This window comes from Schistocerca cancellata, chromosome 9, assembly GCF_023864275.1.
Source record: "Schistocerca cancellata isolate TAMUIC-IGC-003103 chromosome 9, iqSchCanc2.1, whole genome shotgun sequence".
Taxonomy (NCBI): Eukaryota; Metazoa; Arthropoda; class Insecta; order Orthoptera; family Acrididae; genus Schistocerca; species Schistocerca cancellata.
Genome location: NC_064634.1, coordinates 167,790,525 through 167,813,752, shown reverse-complemented (window position 1 = coordinate 167,813,752; position 23,228 = coordinate 167,790,525). Strand labels below are relative to the sequence as shown.

The window sequence follows — 23,228 nt, the reverse complement described above, 5'->3', positions numbered from 1 at the left end:
AAGGATTGAAGAAATGTGTACTGTCTTGCTTGACTCTTGTCTTTACTGTCTTTATGTTTCCTATATTTAATTTTATGTCAAAAGAGAAAGTTATCAGTTAATAGGCAAAAAAGAGCACAATTTTTCTGAAGATTTCTTATTCTCCTGGTCACAAATAACCCCACCCAGTATTAATTGTGGTAATTTCCACTGTCCTAAATATAAGTTTGATGGCTTCCACTACAAAATATACCTGTTAGAATTCCACAGAGTGAAATACAGTGACGTGTGAAACAAGAATGCTGGGTGAAAAGGTGTGGCCTTGCACCATGGTACACTTAAGGCCAAAAACCATGTCTTACATTTCCTCGGAGATATATGTTTTTTATATCAAACTTTTCAGAAAAATGTACACTACAAAATGGACACATTTTTGAAAAATTGATTTTTTTAAATTTTTAGATTTTGATGTCTTATCTCAAATGTTCGAGGCGGGGGGCACTATCAAATTTTTGCCCCTGTTCATAAATATTGGGTTCTGGGGCTGGTCGTACCAATATAAATAGCTGTGCAGGTGTGCAATGATTGCAGCAGAGCAAGTATATGACATGGCTGCTTTCACAGGTGACCTGGACTCTGATGGGAGAGGATAAGCCTGTGACAGGACTGGTATAAGAAAGGCCGGGTGGATGGACTGGGCAGCTCACAGGTGTGCATGACCATCTGGCACATGGGAGATCAGATAGGTTTGCCTGAACTTGCGATGATGACAGATGCCTTGCCCAATAACTCACCATGCTTTTGCTCACTGCCAAGGCTCTGTAGACATTCTGCAAGAGCCTATAATATCTGTGTTGCTCTGGTTTTCTGCTAAAAGAAACTTGATGACAGCTATCTGCTTGGAATGCACCACTTTTTCAGATGCCATTCTGAAGACTATGTATAGCACCACCATGTATCAGAACTTCATGAAACTAAAGGGACTGAAGTGAGATTATTCCACCATATGCCACAACAAATTCCGCATTTTTTCAACTGAAATTGGCAGGGAAAAAAGTGTATTGCATCATTTAGAATGAGGAGGTGTTGGGTGTCACAGAGGAGAGAAGGGAAATGGATTCAGGGTAGGGGTTCTGCAAAGGACCCAATGCTTTAAGCAGCCACTAGAGGTTATGTGGACTTCTGGGATGGAATCATTCTGACTGGATTTATAGATGGAGTAGTGAGATAATTGGCAGAGGCCTCCTGTCAGGTAGTCACTGCAGTTCATAATGACCGTGTGCAGCTAGGATGATTAGATCAGGATTTGTTTTCAGGCTGTGTACGGCGGCAGTCCTTTCTTCTGCTGCAATGTTGGTGTTCTTGGGAAGGGGCACGGGGAAGGATGGTGAGACTGAGATGGAGGTAATGAATTCCTGTATGGTGACCAGGGATGGTTAGATGGGGGAGAGAGTCACAGATGGATGGTAGGGTGAACTGAGAAAGACAAGGTTCAATGTTGGGATTAGGTTGGCTTCGGTTGGGGTAGTTGTGGAAAATGAAATGCGAAAATATATTAGAATGAGGAAGGAGATGTGTTCAATAGGGATAATTATAATTATTGGTGGGAAGAATTAGAAGCATGAGATGCTGCACCAACAACCACATGGCCACATAGCCATCTGTTGTGTGTGGCTCAGAAGTCAGAGCATGTGCAGTTTGGAAAGTGATGAAAAAATGCTTTAGGGTACAGTGACAATGGAAAACGTTACAGGGTTGTGGGGGTGGAAGAAAATCTGTTAGCAAAATAAAATCATAGACGGTGCCAAACACAGAAAATCTTGCAAGCCACTCTTCAGAAAACTGCAAATCCTCTCACTTCCATGCCTTCATATATACCTGAAACCATAGCATTCGTACAGCAGTATGCAACTGAAAATCCAGCACTCTTTCTCAAAAATGAAGATGTACACACCTACATCACAAGGCAAAAATTGGATTTCCATATGCGTCTTATAAAACCTAAGCTCTGCCAAAATGGAGTTCTACACCTTAGAAAAAAGATATTCAGGGAACTAGTAAGTAACATACAATCAATAAATAACACAGTGGGGTTCAAAGCTGCAGTAAAGGAGTATCTAATTGATCCCTACTTCTACAGTCTGAAAGAGTATTTTGATAAATAATAATGTGCCAATGTGAATAATAATATACCATTCTTATCCACTGAAACCATAGTAACATTGTGTAACCACTGAACAAATACAAATAATGTACCAATAATAAGTAGTGTAACCATAAGAGATTAATGATGTTAAAATGATAGAAACAATACTGTAGTAAATGATGTCCAACATCTTATGTACATTCTGTGTACCAACCATCTCTCATGGACAAATAAATAAATACCTCTTCCTGTACTTTTTTTCTCTATTCTTATCTCTTGTTCTACATATATAATGAATATGCAAGTACTAAATAACGTTCAGATCACATTCTACTATTAACTGCATCAAGAAGTTTTTTGTGAATGTTTGCTGTTCTTTTATTATGTGAAACTTAGTAAGCAACTTAACAATTTTTAGTTCCATATTTAACTGTTAACCATTGTTTTATTATGTGTGTTGTTTTACAGTGTGTACTTTAGTTATGCATGGTACTATAGTTATATTTCTTAACATGTCAACCATAGTTTATAAAAACTGTTGTACATTACTCATCACGACATCAGTTGCACGCAAATGCTTAAATATGGACAAATAAATAAATAAAAATGAATAAATACAGCCATTTTGTCCTTTAAGAAATAATTTCTACAAAATCAACAAAAATCTGTTTTTCTGTGTACTACTCTTCCCTACTGAGTTGCACAATGTGAGTGAATGTTACTGTCAGGTGGCTAGCGAATAATAATAGAAGTTTTGTTTTATATACACTTCTGCTGTTTTCCACTCTCTATAGTGAGACTTTGATTTACATACCTGATATTTACCACCTAGACTTATTTTACACACACACACACACACACACCAATCTTTTTTCTCATATTTCCCCCAACCACATCATCTACACACAATGTTTGGAGGATTTGCCACCAACTCCCCTTTCTTTGATTAACTGTATTTTTTTTACTGTTTTATTTTCTCATATGAAATGACATCACTTTCCATTTTTTATGTCTCTCAGCTCCTGGTTCTCTTGCAGCATGGCATGCTTCCTCTTGCGATGTACGATGTTCCCTTTTGGATGCAGTGAATGTCCTCTTCGCTGTAGTCGTGGTGTATGCCTTCTTGGTTGAAGCTGATGTTGCCTGTTTGCTTTTGTTCTGCCTCCAAATGGTTGTGATGTATGCTGTTGAAGTGGCGTGTCTGCTTTGTCTTCCTGTCGTGCTCTCTTATGGGCAGGATGTGCCCCTACTGCAGACACCCTTGGAAATGTGCAAATGGCTATTAAAAAACAGCTCATTGTTTATTTTGGTCCATATAACTATGAGAACACAAAAGGGAAGATCAGAGGATATTTAAAACAGCTCTCTCTCTCTTTCTTCTAATAAATTATTAGTTCTGTACTTTAAATTAGATATGTAGCTTTGTGCAATTTTTCACCATGCAAACTCATGCTTTTCAAAGTTCCATTGCTTGAAAGTGATAAATCATTTATGCTTACATACTGGTCTTCTGAAGGCCACAAGTTTTTGTAAAAAAATGGCAACATACCAAACACATGGAGTTCAAAGAAGCTTAGAGTTTACCCCTTCTACTCAGCTTGCAAACTGTCACATACATTACATTTCATCAAAGAATGTAGCACGAGCTATCAGTATGTTCTGGTGTAATTTCTGAAGGGAATTTTGACTCGTGTCCAGTCCAGTACTGAGAACTTGTCATATCTTTTTGGTGGCCACCTGAAAGTGTGAGATCATTACACCTCACTCCTCAGGAGATGAAATCACAGAATTACTGTATTTACAGCACAATTTTAAGTAGTTTTGTGTAATAAGTTTTATCCTTTCACATGAAAAGTTTAGAATATTAAGTATAGAATACTGGTTTCTAGTGTCTAAAGCATTAGTTCAGCATACAGCCACAGCTGTGTGCAAGAGGGGCTTCTTGACCCTTCCCCCCCCCCCCCCCCCTCCCTCCCCGGGCCACACACACACCTGGAATATCAAGACAGAGTTTTATTCTTTACAGAATTCTCATACACTTCTGGAACTGATTTCTCGCAGTTCCACTAAACCTTTTTATTTATCCCATTGTAGTAGTATGACATGGCTGACTGCTGTGAAACAATGTTATGTCTTTAACAATTACTGCATTTATGTGGATACCCATATGTACAGCCTTAGACAAAAAATTGATCGCTGGCCAGCCGCCGCAGAGGCTAGGTCTGATTTGTTGACTTAAGGTGGCCAATAAAGTCCACCACTCTTCAGAATTTTAAGTTTGGTGATATGTACAATGTGGCAGCACTATAGAATGCAGGAGTTTCTGGAGGAAGTGTAGTCATTTCCTTAAGTGACTGCAAGGCTGTAACAGCTTGTAGTGTAGCAGTAGACATCACACAAGTTGCAAGATTGAATCCACTCCATTCCATTCATTTTTTTTTTTTTAATGCATTTCAGTTGTCTGCAAAAGTAGTCAACCTGATGGAGCTCAAAAATAGTTCCCTTTATTTTCTGACCCTCCTGTAATACCAGCAATCTCCACAACAATTCCATCATACAGGTTGTAGCTGTGTCAAAACCAAGTTTACTCTCAGTAGTTTCCTCACCCTACAACAGCCCCAGGCAGCCGGCTACTGGCCACACACCACTCACCAACTTTGTCAGGCGTCCTACGACCAGGTGAATATGATGCTATGATTGTGTTCATCAACTGTCATTTTCTAATTTGAAGTACTTTTTTTTTACAGTCAGATATTGGATTTTGCATGATTGAAACTTATGAATGTTATTCAAGAGTTGTAAAATGGTGTCACAAGTGGAGAAAAGTCTAACATTTGCAACATATTGTTTGCTCTGGATTCAACAGATGTGTGAAGGCAGAAAAGGAGCTCAGAACACTTGCGCTGTTCTGAGTGAGTGCTCGCAAAACATCTCAGCAACAGATTTTACTGTTTCAAGAAATGTCGTTTGTTCTGTCATGACTGGGTTTCTATATTCAGGCAGTTTCAATAACTGCCATATGTGATGAACTGTGACCATTTAACAGTAGTATGCAACTTGCATTCAATAGACAAGATTCAGAAGTTGGGTGTAGGAGTACAACAAGCTATAACTGAAAGCAACAATAATCAAAGGGGTGACTATTACTGCATTTTATCTTGAGTATGACTATTTCGCTTATTGGAAATTCCTATGCAGTATTGTTACTGGTGCCTAGCTATGACATCTTTTTGTTAACATCTTAAGAGGAAATTGGTGGTTGAGCTGTAAGAAAACACATCTCCTTGGGCAAAGGGCATTGTAAATATAATATTTTGCAGCTGGTGGTTCAATAAAGACGTTGTATACTTCGAAACCCTCTCCAGGCTTGTGTCTATTGCAGCTGGTATTTGTTACCAACATCTAAGAACTGTAATTCAGCTTTTGAAAGTCTGTTTCAATAAAACAGAAAGTACTTTAATGTGATCATGCCTATAACTGCACAAATGAATAAGATATTATTCAGTTTGTGTTGATTTGTTGTCCTACATCAAACTGCAACAGTGTGCAAGTTTGGCATATGATAGTTATAATTAATTTATTGACTTTGGATCTGACTGACTGCAGCTCTGTCATGAAATGGCTAAGGAATTTGCTCTTCAGTGAGACTGGAACTGTGACACACATCAGCCCTCACTTCAGAAGCAAAGATGTCACCTCAGTGGCACTGAAGCTCTGCTTTGATTGTGTCTTTCTTATTGACCCAGTGGTGGCTAGAACTGATAAACTGCAACATTATGACCACCAACCTACTATAGATATAAACCCCTCCAGGTAATAGCAGCATCAGCTGGTGAGGAATGTGTGCTAGTCAGCCACACGCATGGTGCATGTAGGATCAGTGAGCATGCTGTCCATGTGTAGAATGGAGAAGGTGTGTGATCTATTTGAGTATGAACTAGGGCAGGATGTGATAATCTGGAGGTTTGGCACTGGTATTTTAGAAATTGCACAACTTGTCGAGTGTTTGAAGAGTACTGTGGTGAGTGTCTTCAACATGTGGTGAAGTCAAGGTGAAAGCACTTTCAGACATTGTGGGGTTGGGAGGCCACACCTTATTACAGATGTCAGATGTTGTAGGCTGAACAGACTGGTAAAACAGGACAGGTGGCAAACTGTGGTGGAACTAACATCAGATTTTACTGCTGGGCAGAGTACATGTGTGTCTGAACACACATGCACTGAACACTCCTAAAAATGGGCCTCTGCAGCTGACAACCCATGCATGTGCCAATCACAACACCACAACATTGGTGACTATGACTGAAATAGGGACATGACCATTGGAGCATTGGCAGAGTGTTGCGCGTTCTGATGAATCCCAGTATCTTCTTCAGCATGCAGATGGCATGGCGCAAATCTGTCATCTGCCAGGGCAACAGCTCCTTGACACTTGTACTGCAGGATGGAGACAAACTGGTAGCAATTTCATTATGCTGTGGGGAACATTCACATGGGTCCAGTGGAGCTCTTGCAAGGTGCCATAATGGCCAAGGAGCATCGTAAACTAGTTGCAGGCAACATACACTCCTTCATGACGATCATTTTAGCTGCTGACAGCAGCATTTTTCAGAAAGCTTATGTGCCATGTCAAAAGGCCAACACTGATGGACTGGTCTGAGGAACAAAGTAGCGAGTTTCACATCTGGGGGGTGATTGAACATCACATCAGAGCTCATGGCCCCCCTCTCTGGAATTTACGGGAATTAAGTGACTGTTGTGTGACTCCCTCCAGCAACCTGCCAAGGCCCCATTCCTTTGATGCCATGACACAGCAAAGCTGTTGTCCGTGCCGAAGATGGACATATGAACTATTAGGTAGGCAGTCATAATGTTCTGGTTGATCAGTGTATATGTCAATTGATTTTATTCATATTTCTGAACTACAGTGTAGTTACTAATAACACTCCAACAGCAAATATAAACCATAATATCAAAAATCAGTAACTGTCAAAATTATTTCTATTTTTCTGTTGTAAGCACATTGAAAACTGGAAAGCTAATTCATGGAGTAATAACAATTTTTGGAATTTAAATGAACTATGTTTCCCAGTATCACTTCTGGAAAATCCATGTGCGTGGAAGGCAGCAGCTTTCATTAAATGTGCATGGTACTCTACGAATTTGTGTTCCAGTTGCCTCTATGATAAATAGCTGTGCCCAATGTGTTTACATTGACTGACTGACAGACACTCCAGCACATGCTAAGAATATAAACATATTCTTTGCTCTGGACGCAGTGTGCCGATATCACTATCTGCACATTTGTTGTGTAGCCAGAGTGAAACTCTGTTCCCAGATCCAATGGAGCATGTGGAACCAGTATTACATCATTATTCAGGAATAATCATCAGAATATTAACCAGTGTCTCACCCGCGCCGGCTTTCCACGTCACGACGGATCGCGCTCAACCACAACGCGTCACCTTCATGCTGCCACCCAACCAGCCATCATCGCCACATCCCCTGGAGGCACACTCTCCTGGAATACTACAGCATCAACAGCTCGTTTCAGGCAGTGCCCCAACGAACTCAACTCAACCTGTTCTTCCGAATATTCTACACTTAACGACGCTGCCGCCATTTAATCCTGACAGAACAACAACCTGGTTCAAAATTGTGGATGAAGTGTTTGACCATTACAAACTCAACGAGTCAACCACATTTCTGTGCCTCATCACCCACCTGCACGACCAGGAGGACTTGATTGCTGACCTGGTCGATGACCCGAACTCAGCTACCCGGCACACTCTAGCCAAAAAGACAGTTCTACGTCAGCTTGCACGCTCAACTGAGGCAGCAATACGGCAAGTGCTCCACATCGAGCAACTAGGCAACGACAAACCTTCCCAGCTCTGGAGACGGCTATGTGCCCTGGTCAGCGCCGATCTACTCTCTGACACAGCTCTCCTTGCCATCTGGTCAGATAAACTATCTCCTCACATCCGCTTTGCTCTGGCTCAGAGCCTGTCGAGCAAAGAATGACAATTGCTGACAAGCTACATGATGCATCACTGCTCTATTTCGCCAGCCACTGCCTATCTGACAAGTCTCAGGTTCAGACTCATTGTCCTGTGGCCGGACGTGGCCAGGACCACACTGTACTGACTGTTCCGCTCACTTTGGGAAGCAGTAAACAAGCAACTGGGATGTCACCGGCTCCCCCATGGTCACGCCCCTCCTGCAACCGAACTTGCTGCGGCCACCGAACCTCAGCCACCACCTCTGGCAACAAACTTTCAGCAGGAAATCCAACCACACTACCCATACTGTTACTTCCACACATGGTTTGGTGAGGCGGCATGGAACTGCAGACCACCCTGCTACTTCCCAAACACCAATTGCAGGTAGGTCCGGGTGCCACCTCTTGTGCACAACATGACAGGCACCCACCAGTGCTCCATTCTGTCCAGGAACAACCGAATAATTGCGGATGACTTTATATTAAAGACATTTCGTTGGGATACTTTTTCCTAGTGGACACAGGTGCCAATGTTTTGCTTCTGCCTACGTCCTTAGTGTCGTTGAACATCCGCCCTCATCGTACTTCACTGCATGCCATGAATTCAACTAAACTACAGTGCTTGGGTTCAACTTCCCACGTCGTCTCACTCTCCGCAAACTGCAAACTCAAGTGGACTTTTTAGTGTGCAAAATTGACGAACCTATACTAGGCATTGACTTCTTGCGACACCACAAACTTTCACCAGACCTAGTGCAAAACACCGTGTTTCATCACCTGTCCAAGACTCACTTCCCCTGTGCTCCGTTGAGCAAACCCCCGTGACACATCAGTCTGGGCTCATCTCATCCGTACATGCTTGTCTCTGTCGACGACGTTACAAGAAACAACTCACAAGTGCCTTTTCGAGCTCGAATACACCACTTGCTGTGCAGGGAAAACTTTGAGCTCTCCCTCCGGCTCCATGAAACTCAGCTCCAGCTCTCCGATGCAGCAAAGGAATTACAGACACTACAGTAAGGGCAAAGCAAGGTCAGTAAGTGCGCCGAATCTGCTTGCAGTCCCAGCAATCGAGCCTCCATATGCTTACCCCCCCGCTACCCCTCGCAAATGAGCTATCAAGTGTGCCACAATGTGTACCGACAGTTCCACAGGGCCACACCCTCCTAACATGGCAGCATTTGACACTCGGCCGGACACAAATTCACATGCACGACGAGCGTCACGTGTTCCTGAACTGACGGCTCCTACCCCGTCCCTTGCGGACAGCACCTCAAACTATGCAACTTCGGCTCCTGCGTGCTGCTGTGCGACTGCCACTGACAACACAAACAGTGCACTCGCGCCAAGTGCTTCGCCCGCGACCATGCTGCCACAGGCCGTGCCCTTGGACAATGGACTCACTAACGGCTCACAAGTTCTACTGGGCTCACCTGCCCATTGTGCCACTGCTTCGCGGCCATCTTGTCGCGTTGACTCCTGGGACACTTTGCCACCTCAGCTCCCGTTGGATCTGCCGAGTGGCTCCGAACACCACGACCACACCTCGCCTGCCCTGCCTGCCACACATTGTAAACAAACCACCTCCCACGCTGACAGCAACATTTCCGTCATCACCAATGGCATGGTTCACAAGTTTCTCCTCACGCCAGGTCCCCCGATCTCCAGTAAACCACGTCGACTTTGTCCCGAGCATCTCTCCGACCTTAAAAATCAGATTTCTGAACTACTAAGCTCCGGTGTCATTGAACCCTCTGCCAGTAGCTGGTCTATGCCCATACATATTACACCCAAGAAAGACGAGTCCTGGTGCATGAACAATTATGGACACGTACCCCATACCCAACATTGCTGAATTTACCAGTTCCCTCGCAGGTGCGACCACGTTCTCTGTCACTGATTGCAAACGGGCCTACCACCAGATCCCCATGGGACCTGAAGACATCGAGGAGACAGCATTCACCAACCTGATCGGGTTATTTCAGTTTCGATTCATGCCCTTTGGTCTGAAAAACGCAACCCAGACCTGGCAACGCTTCATCAACGAAGTGCTATTCGACCTAAAATTCTGCTTTGCATATCTTGATGACATTCTTGTGTTCAGCTCCTCCATCAAGGACAACATTCGACATGTGCAAACTGTTATGAACACTCTCGCAGCAGCAGGCATCGAGACCAACCAGGACAGATTGCAGCTACATCAACCCGCTGTCACTTTTCTTGGTTTTTGGGTCTCTGCTGATGGCATTTCGCCGCCCCCTGAGAAAGTACAAACAATACTAAACCTACCCAAACCTTCGTCATTGAAAGAACTCCAGCACTTTCTGGGGATGGTCAATTATTGTCGTCGACATCTACCTCGGGCAGCGGAGATTCAGGCTCCACTGACAGATGCCTTGGCAGGCACCAACACGTCTGGATCTCGGCCATGGACCCCTGCTATGACTGACTCATTCACTGCCCTAAAAAATCTTCTTGCCGAGGCATCCACCATCGCGCGTCATCATCCCAATGTGCAGCTTTTCATCACCACAGACGCGAGCGATACTGCCATCAGTGCGGTCCTTAGCCAGATAATTGATGGCCAAACTTCGCCTCTGCAGTTCTTCTCAATCAAGCTCACCAATGCACAACGGAAATATTCTGCATTTGACAGGGAGTTGCTTGTGGTCTACGAAGCGATTAAGCATTTTAAGACATATGTTGAGGGATGCCCTTTCTATGTTTTAACAGACCACAAACCCCTGGCTGCAGCCATTACAAACCCGCCAGCTGACCCGCCTCCTCGCCGCTTCAGATATATGGACTTCATTTCTCTGTTCACCACCGATGTCAGACACATAAAGGGGTGCTGACAATATAGTTACTGATTTCCTTTCATGAGTCAACACTGTCCATTCTCTGTTAGACCTCTCTGAACTGCCTAACCTCCAACCCGCCAACAAGGAAACACAGAACCTGATTTCAGACTCTACTTCTTCACTACACTTTGTCCACACCACCTTCCCTGGCATCTCTGGTGAGATCTGGTGTGACGACAGTACGGGTACGTTACACCCCCTCATTCCAACCATGCTCCGTTGAGCTGTCTTCAATACATTGCATAATTTAGCCCAACCCGATGTTCGTGCATCCGCCCACCTCATAGCGGAGCGCTTTGTGTGGAGAAATGTCAAAAAGGACTGCCAGCAATGGGCACGCTCCTGCGTCGCGTGCCAATGCTGCAAAGTTCACAAGCACACTTCACCCCGCCTTGGCTCCTTTTCGATCCCTTCTGGGCGTTTCCAGCATATTCATATTGACATTGTTGGCTCTCTCTCCCCCTCTAATGGCTCTTGTACGTGCTCCCCTCCAACCTCCGTATACCGGCCCGTACTGAGTTCTCCGGCACTCAGCCAACACTTATGACATCCAGATGAAAGATTCAGCTGTCACAGTCTCTCTCAACAGACTTAAGCCTGCTCATGTTGATCCTTCTTCTACCCCCCTTCAGGCCATGACCATTCCACTCACTGTTGTGGCTCACAATGCTCCGACCACTCCCTCCATGTCGGACTTACACACTCAATCGAGTGACTTCCAGCACCAATCGTTGAGCTCCTCCCCAACTTCGCCCACTACGCCGGTCTCACACACTCTGTCGAGTGACTTCCAGTTCCAATCGTCGAGCTCTCCTCCGACCTCGCCCCGTACTCCTGTCTCACGCACTCCGTCGAGTGACCACATGGTCCCCATGTCGAGCTTACCTATGATCATGCCCTTGCCGCCGGGCCCTTCGCCGGTCGCTTCGACCTCTCCACCGTCGCCTGCCTCGCCCTGTTGAGGTTTCTCACGCCCCGCCATCTTGAACATGCCCTCGCTCGAGGTGTTTGTGCCTGTCCCCCCGGACATAATCCACAACATCTCAATAATACTATGCAATTATACACAGTTCGTCATGTGTTTCCCTTCATCCAGTGCTCATGATGACACAACCTCTGCCATTTCCTGCCACCTGGTGAAATGTGTTCTCCTCTCACCCGACATCGACCTGGACATGCTTCATGTGTTCGCCACGTCCACCGAAGACGTCATCGACACTGTCGAGCTGATCATGGTGCGGCTCCCACGGACCACCCCTGCCAATGCTTTAGTCACCCCCCCCCTCCCCCCGCCCTCTCAAGAGTACTCCATACTGCGGCAGGGGGGGGGGGGGGGGGCGCTATGTGGCGCCGATGAGGTCGACACCAGCATCGATATACGTTTGTCTCTAGACTCCAAGCATCATCTTTGGATACTGAGCATTGTCTTTGGGCTGTTCCGCCATGTCAGTTCTTTGTGAGCCTTTGATGTGTTTAGGTGAATAAACGAACTACTGTTAAATTGATGTTGTTTGGTGTAACCAACCCGAATAACCACCTCAGCTAAAAGGGCTCATTAGCATGAAACTTTCAGAAATTTACTAAGATGAAACACAAGAATCGAGGCAAACTGAAAATATAAATTCTCATCTATAAGGTGCTTTTCACAATTATTGACAAAGCATCAGCAGCAGTTATATTGTAATCCTCATTAATAGATGGCAGTGACAACTGTATAATCAGAATAGTACATGTGTTCAGAGAATGGTGTGGCATCATGCTGTCCACTGGTTTTGCATGACATTAGTGTTGGTACACTTACTCTAGCCCTAAGTCCTTAAAGATAGTGTGGTGTTGCCTTCTATCCTTATGACTAGCAGCTCTAATGAGGCTCTGCCTCTTTCATCCCACTCCATAAGCTATGCACTTTTGTGTGACTATGAACAACTTCTTTACAATATTTTCTCATGTCTCCATCAAGAACAAGCAGTGAATGAAAAAAAAACCCTTGACATTGGAAGGGAAACACCCATCAATCTGTTCATTCCAATATGCAAAGCGCCTATTTCATTTGTACTAAGCAGAGACAGAATTAATTCTTATGATAAGTACTGTAATTCTGCAGATAACTGCTTAGGCAAATTACCATCTGCTGTGCAACTAAAATGACAGTAATTGCACCAGTTCTGTATTTTACCCTTAGTTAAGTAATCAGTTTGTTCCAGAATTCCTTCCACTGTTATGAAATATACTACCCATTAGTTGTCTGAATCAATAGACATTTCACTTTGAGTCACAAGTATTTGACATGTTTTAGCAGCATCACAGGACAATGACTAATGACAGGATGCCATTAAAGTCCCTTTACATATATTGTCTGAAAAAATTTCTATATAAAATGTCATCTGAAAAGTGTTTGACAAAACAGTGATAGTCAACTGACTTTCAGGACTGGAGCTGAATTACTGAGGTCACTAGATATTCATTTGGAATTTTAATGCCTGAAAATTCACGTATAATTAGCAATAGAGCATTGGAAAATTAACATTTTGGCCTAGGCTACAAGGTGGTTATTTTATGAGTAAATTATAATGTCTATCATAATTTATTTAATGGAAAATCTCATTTTTCTTAATTCATTGTTACCATGCTCGTCAAATTTAAGGATCATGACTGTGTGGAATAATTACATCAAAATCAGTGTCAGATTAAGCAGTGCAGTAGAGTAATGTCATAAACCACTCATCCAGTGTGCCATGGATGCAGATGAATCATGGGATGCCAAAAATGTAAGTGTACATGTGATTTATGAAAAGTGTATCACACAATATCACACCAAAACAAGTGGCTAAACATTATCTGCAACCTGCACAAGCCACGATTTCAGTCATGACAAACGATGAGACACAGCTCCATGCCATCAGAAGGCACCACTGGCAATCAATTTCTGGCCACTCACTGACACTGCTTCCCCCCAAATAATCCACTCCAGGAGCCACGCCAGGAATGAACAATAAACAAAACAGCTCTAAACTAAGACAATTTATCTTCAATGATAAATGATGATCAAAACACACTTTAAATGGGTTGCAATATGTTAAACATAAATAATTATAACAGCTATTTTCTATCTCAGTCTGTACTAAAGCAACGAGAGAAAGTTCACATTCTTAACAGTATCTCACTAACTGCATACTGGTGCAACAGCGGCCGTACTTTCAGATCCCACTACAAACATATATTTAAATCCAGATATTTTCCTCTTCCTCTATTTTAACTGATAATGACCACAACGAAATCAACTAAGGAAATCCTATGAAACACTTGAGATTGTAATTGTCAGATGACTGATCGAGTTTGCCACACTTTGCTGGTTACTACTATGATACAGGGAAAAATCAAAAAGAATCATCCAATTTAGAGAAATCATAACTATTACACTATTTGAGATATATGCATGAACAACATACTGTTGGAATGAGTAAACTCTCAAGCTTAAGGTGGTTACTGCTAGGTAATAGCAGTGTGTGCCTACTTCAGTTCTAGTAAAAATGGTGGTGGGACAACAGAGAGCATTTTGTGTTGTATGCTTTGTACAGTGTGGCTTAGTAATAGCTGTTCAGCATGCCTTTTGTACTAGGTATGGTGTGATCCTCCTACAGCACAGAGCATTAGATGATGACATGAACAATTTTGAGAAACAGATTGTTTGTGTAAAGGGAAAATGCCCCCCCATCCATGAGTGTCTGACACAGACATCAATTGCATCTGCCATAGTTTCACAAAGAGTCCTAAGAAATTCATTCGCTATGCAGCTCGACAGCTCAACATGCCCCCGATGTCAAACTGGCATGTGTTGTGTTGATGTTTACACATTAAACCATACAAAATTCAGCTATGACATTGGAATTTCACTGAGGCTTTTTGTGGATGATGCTGTGGTATATCAAGAGGTTGTAACAATGGAAAATTGTGCTAAAATGCAGGAGGATCTGCAGCGAATTGACGCATGGTGCAGGGAATGGCAATTGAATCTCAATGTAGACAAGTGTAATGTGCTGTGAATACATAGCTACAATATAGCAGGTCAGCAACTGGAAGCAGTTAATTCCATAAATTATCTGGGAGTACGCATTAGGAGTGATTTAAAATGGAATGATCATATAAAGTTGATCGTCGGTAAAGCAGATGCCAGACTGAGATTCATTGGAAGAATCCTAAGGAATTGCAATCCAAAAACAAAGGAAGTAGGTTACAGTATGCTTGTTTGCCCACTGCTTGAATACTGCTCAGCAGTGTGGGATCCGTACCAGATAGGGTTGATAGAAGAGATAGAGAAGATCCAACGGAGAGCAGCGCGCTTCATTACAGAATCATTTAGTAATCACAAAAGTGTTACGGAGATGATAGATTAACTTCAGTGGAAGACTCTGCAGGAGAGATGCTCAGTAGCTCAGTACGGGCTTTTGTTGAAGTTTCGAGAACATACCTTCACCAAGGAGTCAAGCAGTATATTGCTCCATCCTACATATACCTCGCGAAGAGACCATGAGGATAAAATCAGAGAGATTAGAGCCCACACAGAGGCATACCGACAATCCTTCTTCCCATGAACAATACGAGACTAGAATAGAAGGGAGAACCGATAGAGGTACTCAAGTTACTCTTCGCCACACACCGTCAGGTGGCTTGAGATGTAGATGTAGATGTACTGCAAGCTCTTCATGAAGGTGAGAAACAACATGAGTGGTGTTCTGTAATTTTGTTCTTGGAAAGATGGAGGACAACAGTTCTCTTCCATGCATAGTGTTTAGTGATGGGGCAACATTCTGGTTAAATGGAAAGGTGATCCCTCATAATATGAGAATATGGGGTATGGAGCAACCACATGAAGTTGTTCAACAGGAGATGGACTCTCCAAAATGTAATGTGTTTTGCACAGTTTCACAGAAAAAGGTATATAATCCATTTTTCTCTGCTGAGAACACTGTTACAGGAAGCACATATCTCGATATGCTTGAAAACTTTCTTTTTCCACAACTGCAGACTGATTTGAACAACTTCATTTACTAACAGGATGGGGCACCACCACACTGGCACCTGGAAGTGCAGGAATTTTTAAATCAAAGGATTACTGAACGATGGATCAGTTGCACAGGACCAAATGATTCAGCCTTACATTACTCTCCTCCATGGTCACTGGACCTGACTGTATGGGATTACTTCTTGGGGGGATTTTACAAAAAACTCTATTTATGTGCCTCCATTACCAACAACAATGAATGAACTGAGACATTTCATAACAGCGGCTGTGGAAGCTGTAACTCAAGATATGCTCGTTGCAGTGTGGGAATGACCACACCATGGACCTCAAGGGAGGAATATTGAATACCTATGAAAAGCTATGAAAAAAAACTTTTTGAGTTTCCTGTTAATCAAAAAACAAAATTCATTGTAAATGTTTATTAATTTCAGAAATATATACATGCACAATTGGATGATTCTTTTTCATACACCCTGTATTGTTTATCAGTCATAAGCACATTGATGTCATTCATTTTCACTGCATTTTGAATGGTAGAGCTGGAAGAATGGAAACACTCGATGTTCACCACAATACAATGTTAGTATTTACCTTTCGTATTCATCTTCAGAGTAACAATGGAATAACCACTCAAAAAAGCTGACAACAAGAAGGTAGCTATAAAACTGCGTCCAGTGCCATATTTTAAGAAACATCGCTGGTTATTGTTGTCGTTGGCCACGGAGGGAGTGGGTGTGAATTATGGTGTGGTAGACTATAACAATTGTTTATCACTTCCAAAATGAGGTGATGATTTACTGTAAAAGAAGAAAACAGAAAAAGAAGAAAAAATAAATGCTGCCAGAAAGGCAGAAAGGCATTTCACTGTGATTAATTGGTATATTATGGGTCTGTCTTATGTGTGAGGTACTAGGGTGTGGAGGCTATTTGCCTACTACTGAACAACTCTTCCATGAGCATAAAATAAATCTGAGCTATAATCTGATACAGTGTCAGTTTAGTGTCATGATTCAACAGTGTTTAGATAGCCTCTGTGAGTACTAGAACTGTCTACCCATCTATGCCATCATATTAATCCTGATAATTCTCATCTGAGTATTTAGCAGGATAGAGACATCATTTATAAATGATACTTTCAGGGACTCAGTTAATGACACTGTGCACTCACTGTGAAGCACTGCATAGAAAATTAGCACAACACTCAGCATGGTGAATGCATTGTTACCTCAGATCTCTCTGTCTTAAACATAATGCAAGTTGAAAAGCTCTTCAACATGGACACTCTTTGCTTTTACTGACAAAACATCAACAGTGGTTATACTGTAGTCATTATGAGTAGATACTTGTCATTCTTTCAAAATTTATACGAGGGCTATCCACAAAGTACATTACGTTTTGGAATTAAAAATAAATAAAGTATTGGAAATTTTTTTATTATATACAGATGAAAGCCACACTTAAATACTACTTTTCTACATAGTTGCCATTTAAATTAAGGCACTTATCATAGCGATGGACGAGCTTGGAAATTCCTTCATCGTAAAATTCAGCTGCCTGCGCCTTCAACCACGTGGTTACCTCTTCTTTTGGGACAGAAAAGGTGTGATTTTTGTGGATTTCCTGGAAAGAGGCATTACAATAAACTCTCAAAGCTATTGCCAAACTCTGAAGAACCTCATAAAAGCAATACAAACCAAGCGCAGGGGAAAGTTGGGCTCAAAGATCTTGCTGATTCACAACAACGCTCGGGCCCACACGGCAAATGCCACTCGTGAAGTTCTCGAATCTTTTAAGTGGGAGTTGTTTCCTCATCTGCCGTACAGTCCCGACCTGGCACCGAGTGACTTCCACTTATTCCCAGCAATGAAGAAGTGGTTGGCTATGCAGTGTTTTGATGACGACGCACAGCTTCAAGAAGAGGTAACCATGTGGTTGAAGGCGCAGGTGGCCGAATTTTACGATGAAGGAATTTCAAAGCTCGTCCATCGCTATGATAAGTGCCTTAATTTAAATGGCAACTATGTAGAAAAGTAGTATTTAAGTGTGGCTTTTATCTGTACATAATAAAAAAAAATTCCAATACTTTATTTATTTTAATTCCAAAACATAATGTACTTTGTGGATAGCCCTCGTATATATATACTGTCTACACTTCTTGTTCCTTATTCCTTGTCCTGGTGACAATTGCTTCTCCTTTCATTTTAGCAGCAGCTCAAATTGAAACAACACTGTGCATATTCACTGATGTCAATTGTTACACAGCTTTTTGAGCCTACTTTCGAGCTAATTCTTGGTTTGGAATGTAACATTCTTTATAGCTTATGAAGTCTCTCCTTGGACCTGGACTTTCCTGTCATTTGTGCCCCTCTGTTTCGCAGATGATGCCAACAACAGCACTCTTAAGAGAAACATTTTCAAAGTCTGCAATGATCAAAAGATGTGTTACTTTGTCATAATGTGTCCAGAATAATCACTTGAGACATTCCAGACATGTGGATGGCATTCAGTGAATTAGTTTTTCAGCTTACAATGTGCTTATGACAGAAAAACAGAAGTAATTGTGACATTTACTTATTTATGATGTTTAATTTGCAGTTGGAGCATCTGAGTATTATTAGTAACTATGCTGTAGTTCAGAAATGTGAACAAAATCCATTGACATATACTTTTGGTATTCAGGCCCTCATTCGTCGTGTCTTTCAGACACAGAAGGTGCTCACTTCTGCGCCAGGCTTCACATTGTCTGGTGGAATGAATAACTGAAACTTGGCAACAACGTAGAATATATTTGGCAATGGTGTGACTGCTGAATTATATCCTGGATGACATTTCAATATACTGACTTGATACATCCTTGTCAGTTTGAATAATCTCAGTTATTTTCTTTATAAGGTGTGACATTGGCACATCACTTTATGCTTTTGAGTCTGGGGAGATAATTCCATGCAGAAATTGCTGCTAATCTTGTCTTTTACATTGCAGTTTATTGGTTGTAGCCACCACTGGGGCAATAAGGAAGATGCAATCACTGCAGTACTTCAGTGCCACTGAGGTGATGCGTTTGCTTCTGAAGCGATGGCTGCTGTGCATCACGGTTTCAGTCTTGCCAAAGGCCAGATTCTTATCTGTTTCATGACAGAGCTACAGTCAGTCAGATCCAAAGTCAATAACTAAATTATAACTATCATATGCCAAGCTTGCACACTGTTTCAGTTTGACACAGGACAGCAAATAAATGCAGACCAGTTTGAAGTCCAGATCAATAATATCATATTCATTCATGCTGTTACAGGCATGTTCATGTTAAAGTACTTTCTGTTTTTTAAAAACAGACTTACATAAGCTGAATTATTGTTCTTAGTTGTTGGCAACAAATACCAGCTGCAACAGACATAACCCTGGGGAGGGTTTTGAAGTGTACAACATCCTTATTGAGCCACCAGCTGCAAAATATTATATTCAGACTGCACTTTGCTCAAGGAGATGTCTTTTCTTACGGCTGAACCTCTTAAGAAGTTAACATAAAGATGTCATAACTATACTCCAGTAACAATACTGCATAGGAATTCTCAGTGGGAAAAATGATGATATTCAAGCTAAATTGCATTAATAGTCACTCCTTTGATTTTTGTTAGAGCCTGTTGTACTATCACACCAAACTTCTGGATCTTGTCTATTGAATGTAAGTTGTGTATTATGGTTAAATGTTCATGGGTCATCACATATTTCAGTTATCAAGACTTCCAGAATGTAGAAAATGAATCATGACAGAATGAATGACATTTCTTGAAACAGTAAAACCCTTTGCTGATGTGTTTTGCAAGCACTCGCTCCACACAGTGCAAGTGTTCTGAGCTCCCTTGCTGCTCTGTCAAACCGAGAGCAAACAATATGTTGCAAATGTTAGACTTTTTTCCACTTATAAATCTATTATACAACTTTTGAACAATGTTCATTAGTTCTGATCAAGCAAAATCCAATATCTAACTGCAACATAAAAAAATTTCAAATCAGAAAATGACAGTTGGTAAACAAAATCATAGTGCCATGTTTACCTGGTCATATGACATCTGACAAAGTTGGTGAGTTGTTTGTGGCCAGTAACCAGCTGCTGGGGGGTGGGGGTGGGGGTCTGCTGCTGCTGTAGGGTGAGAAAACTACTGAGCATAAACTTGGTTTTGATACAGTTGCCACCCAACTTGTGTGATGGAATTGTTGTGGAGATTTCTGGTATATCAGGTGGGTTAGAAAGTGAAGGGTGGGCAAGCTGGATTTGCCATCAATGCTACCTGTTGAGTTATTAATATATGATATGATTAGTAATGGTTCCACCACATATCCAAGGGCACATGGCACATCAGAATCTTACTTCTGCCTTAAGTGAAAGAGTCTGGTCTTCATTAAGACTGTTATGATGTTCTCAGTCCAGTTACAAACCTGGCTAGATACACTGTACAGCACATTAATATCTCCTAAATCCACATCTACATCTATACCCTGAAAACCACTGAGAAGTGTATGGCAGAGGGTATGTCCCATTGTACCAGTTATAATGGTTGTTTTCACATTCCATTCATGTACTGAGTGTGGAGAGAATTACTGTGTGCAGTAATTAATATAATCTTGGCAACACAATTCCTACAGAAACCATGGCTAGAGGTTTGTAGTATATTCTTACAGTCATCATTTAAAGGTGGTTCTTGAAACTTTGTAAGTATGCTTTCTCAGGATAGTTTATGTCTGTCTTCAGGTGTTGATCAGTTCAGTTTCTTCAGCATCTTTTTGATACTCTTTCAAGGATGAAACAAACCTGTGGACATTGGTGCTGCCCTTCTCTCTATACATTCAGTAATCCCTGTTAGTCCTATTTAGTTAGGGTCCACCACTCTTGAACAGCATTTTAAGATGGGTTGCCTTTGTTGGCTGACTGCATTTCCCCAGTTTTTCGCCAATAAGCCAAAGTCTGGTTTATCCACAACTGAGCAGATGTGCTCATTCCATCTCATATCCCTACAAAGAGTTGCACCTAGACGTTAACAAATTACAACTGTGACTCAGTGACATTACAGTCATAAGAAATATATGGTTTTTCATTTTGTGAATGTTTAAAGCCTCACTAATTTGAAATTTTACCAAGATCTGACTGAATAATTATACAGTTTCATTCAGACTGTACTTCAGTACAGAGAACTGCATCATCTGCAAAAAGTGTAAAGTTATTATTAATATTGTCTGCACGGTCATTAATATACAAAATGAACAGCAGATGTTCCCACTTCCCTGGGACACACCCAATGTTGCTTCTACCTCTGTTGATGACTCTTCACCAAAGATAAGTTGTTGTGTCCTCCCTACCAAAAAATCCTCAATTCAGTCACAAATTTTATTTGATACCACATATGATAATACATTTGATAATTAGCATAGATGTGGTCCTAAGTCAAATGCTTTCTGTAAATCTAGAAATACAGCAAAGACTAGAAATACTTGATCCACTGGATTATCTTTAACTGGGGGTATTGGGATATCATACCTTAAACAAACAAATTGTTTGTCATATTATCAGTTCCTTAAAAGTCCATGTTTGTTGCCTTGTTTCAAGTTGGTTGTTAATAACATGTTCCATATTTCCGGTAAAGGTGAAGATGAATGATGTATGGCATTATTTTATGGATCTCTTCTTATTTTTCTGTAGACGGATGTAACCAGTTTTCTCTTCTAGTTTCTGATAATCATTCTGTGTTTATGAAATCTCCTGTAAATTATGTTCAAGCTTGTAATCATTACATCACTTTCAGATTTTTTATACCACTTGAAAAAGTCTGTCAGCCCCTAGAGCTTTGCTGAGATTTAGCAATTTCTGTTGCTTTTCAACACTAATAATTCTGTTGTATGTGCATACATCATCTTTGTAAAAACATTTCTAGATTTCACTTGTGAGGAAAGTTTTGGAAACGGAATTCAGTATTTCAGTTCTACACATTCTTCACCTGCTTTAACATGGTACAGAATGTTCTGTCTACAAGCCACTGTGAAGTAGCCTACAGAGGGTGCTCCACAGTATACCACATATCAGGGTTTCCTCCTGTTCCATTTGCTAATAGAGTGTGGAAAAAATGACTGCTTAAATTCCTCTACTTGTGTTGTAATTGGCCTAATCTTGTCTTTTCCCTATGGGAATGATATGTAGGAGGCTGTGGTATATTCTTAGACACCATCACATAATACTGATTCCTGAAACTTTATAAATAGGCTTTCACAGGACAGCTGAGGTCTGTCCTCAGTATCATGCCAGTTCAGAGCTTTCAGCATTTCTGTGATATACTTTGATGAAGCAAACAAACATATGAACATTTATGCTGCCCTTCTTTGCATGCATTAAATGTCATGCTTTAGTCCTATTTGGTTTGGGCTAAACACTTGAGCAATATTCTAGGATGGGAAGTACTTTCATGTCCCCACATAATCACTATCATTAAAACAAGAGTAGAACCCAGCTTGTGTGTGTGCAGACTTGAAGTTTTCTCCAGGGCACTCACATAATCAGCGGGCTATAATTTCAAGTTTCAAGCAAGTTTGCATGATAAGTGTGCATACATCAATGGTAAAGTATCTATGCTTTGAAGTAACTGTAATTAATAATGTGTTCTCAAAGTGGTTGAATTATTTGCTGGTAATGGTGGCCATTGTCAATGTTCTAGCTCAAAAATGAATTACATTTTGGTTGGATGGTACTGTTGTGTTCAAACATATTCTACTGTTTTTGAAATGAGTAGATTATCTGCTAGTTTGTTATACATATAAAGTTATTTGAAACAATTGATACTCTAATTTCTCACACAATATTTGTGTTTAGCTTAGTCTGTCATTTAACAAAAATAACAACAGAGCTTTCACAAGATTCAAGTCTTTTTGTAAAAATAATAAGTTTGTACAAAATAACTGTGTTGCTTATATGAATTACTTACTTTGTATGTGCTGTTTGGCGCTTCTTATGCTTGACTCTTTTCTGTCTAGGTTTATCTGTGGCATTCCACCTCACATCTTGTTGCTTACTGGCTTTTCTTGTGGCTCTTTGCTGAACTGAAGCATTGACTGACCCTTGACCTGGAGCTATGGCTGAGCTCTTTGGCACAGCTTTGCCCCTCCTCTGACTCTTACCAGTTGCTTCCTCATCCTCATTGCCCTCCCCTTCCCCTTCCCCTTCCCCTTCCCCTT

At 41.5% G+C, this 23,228-nt stretch overlaps 1 protein-coding gene and 1 long non-coding RNA gene across 2 annotated transcripts in view; both read right to left on the bottom strand.

Moving 5' to 3' along the window:
- Nucleotides 1-2,974: 2,974 nt before the first annotated feature.
- On the bottom strand, nucleotides 2,975-23,189 carry LOC126100172 (uncharacterized). The gene is made up of 2 exons (XR_007522140.1): nucleotides 22,979-23,189; nucleotides 2,975-3,385 (listed from the first exon to the last, which is right to left on the bottom strand). It is a non-coding gene; the product is annotated as an uncharacterized LOC126100172 (long non-coding RNA).
- The window catches only part of LOC126101264 (cubilin-like), a 45,092-nt gene continuing 45,052 nt past the window's right edge, over nucleotides 23,189-23,228 (bottom strand). The window contains exon 4 of the mRNA XM_049911951.1: nucleotides 23,189-23,196. Within this exon, the coding sequence (XP_049767908.1) occupies nucleotides 23,189-23,196 (8 nt within the window). The remainder of the gene's footprint in view (nucleotides 23,197-23,228) is intronic.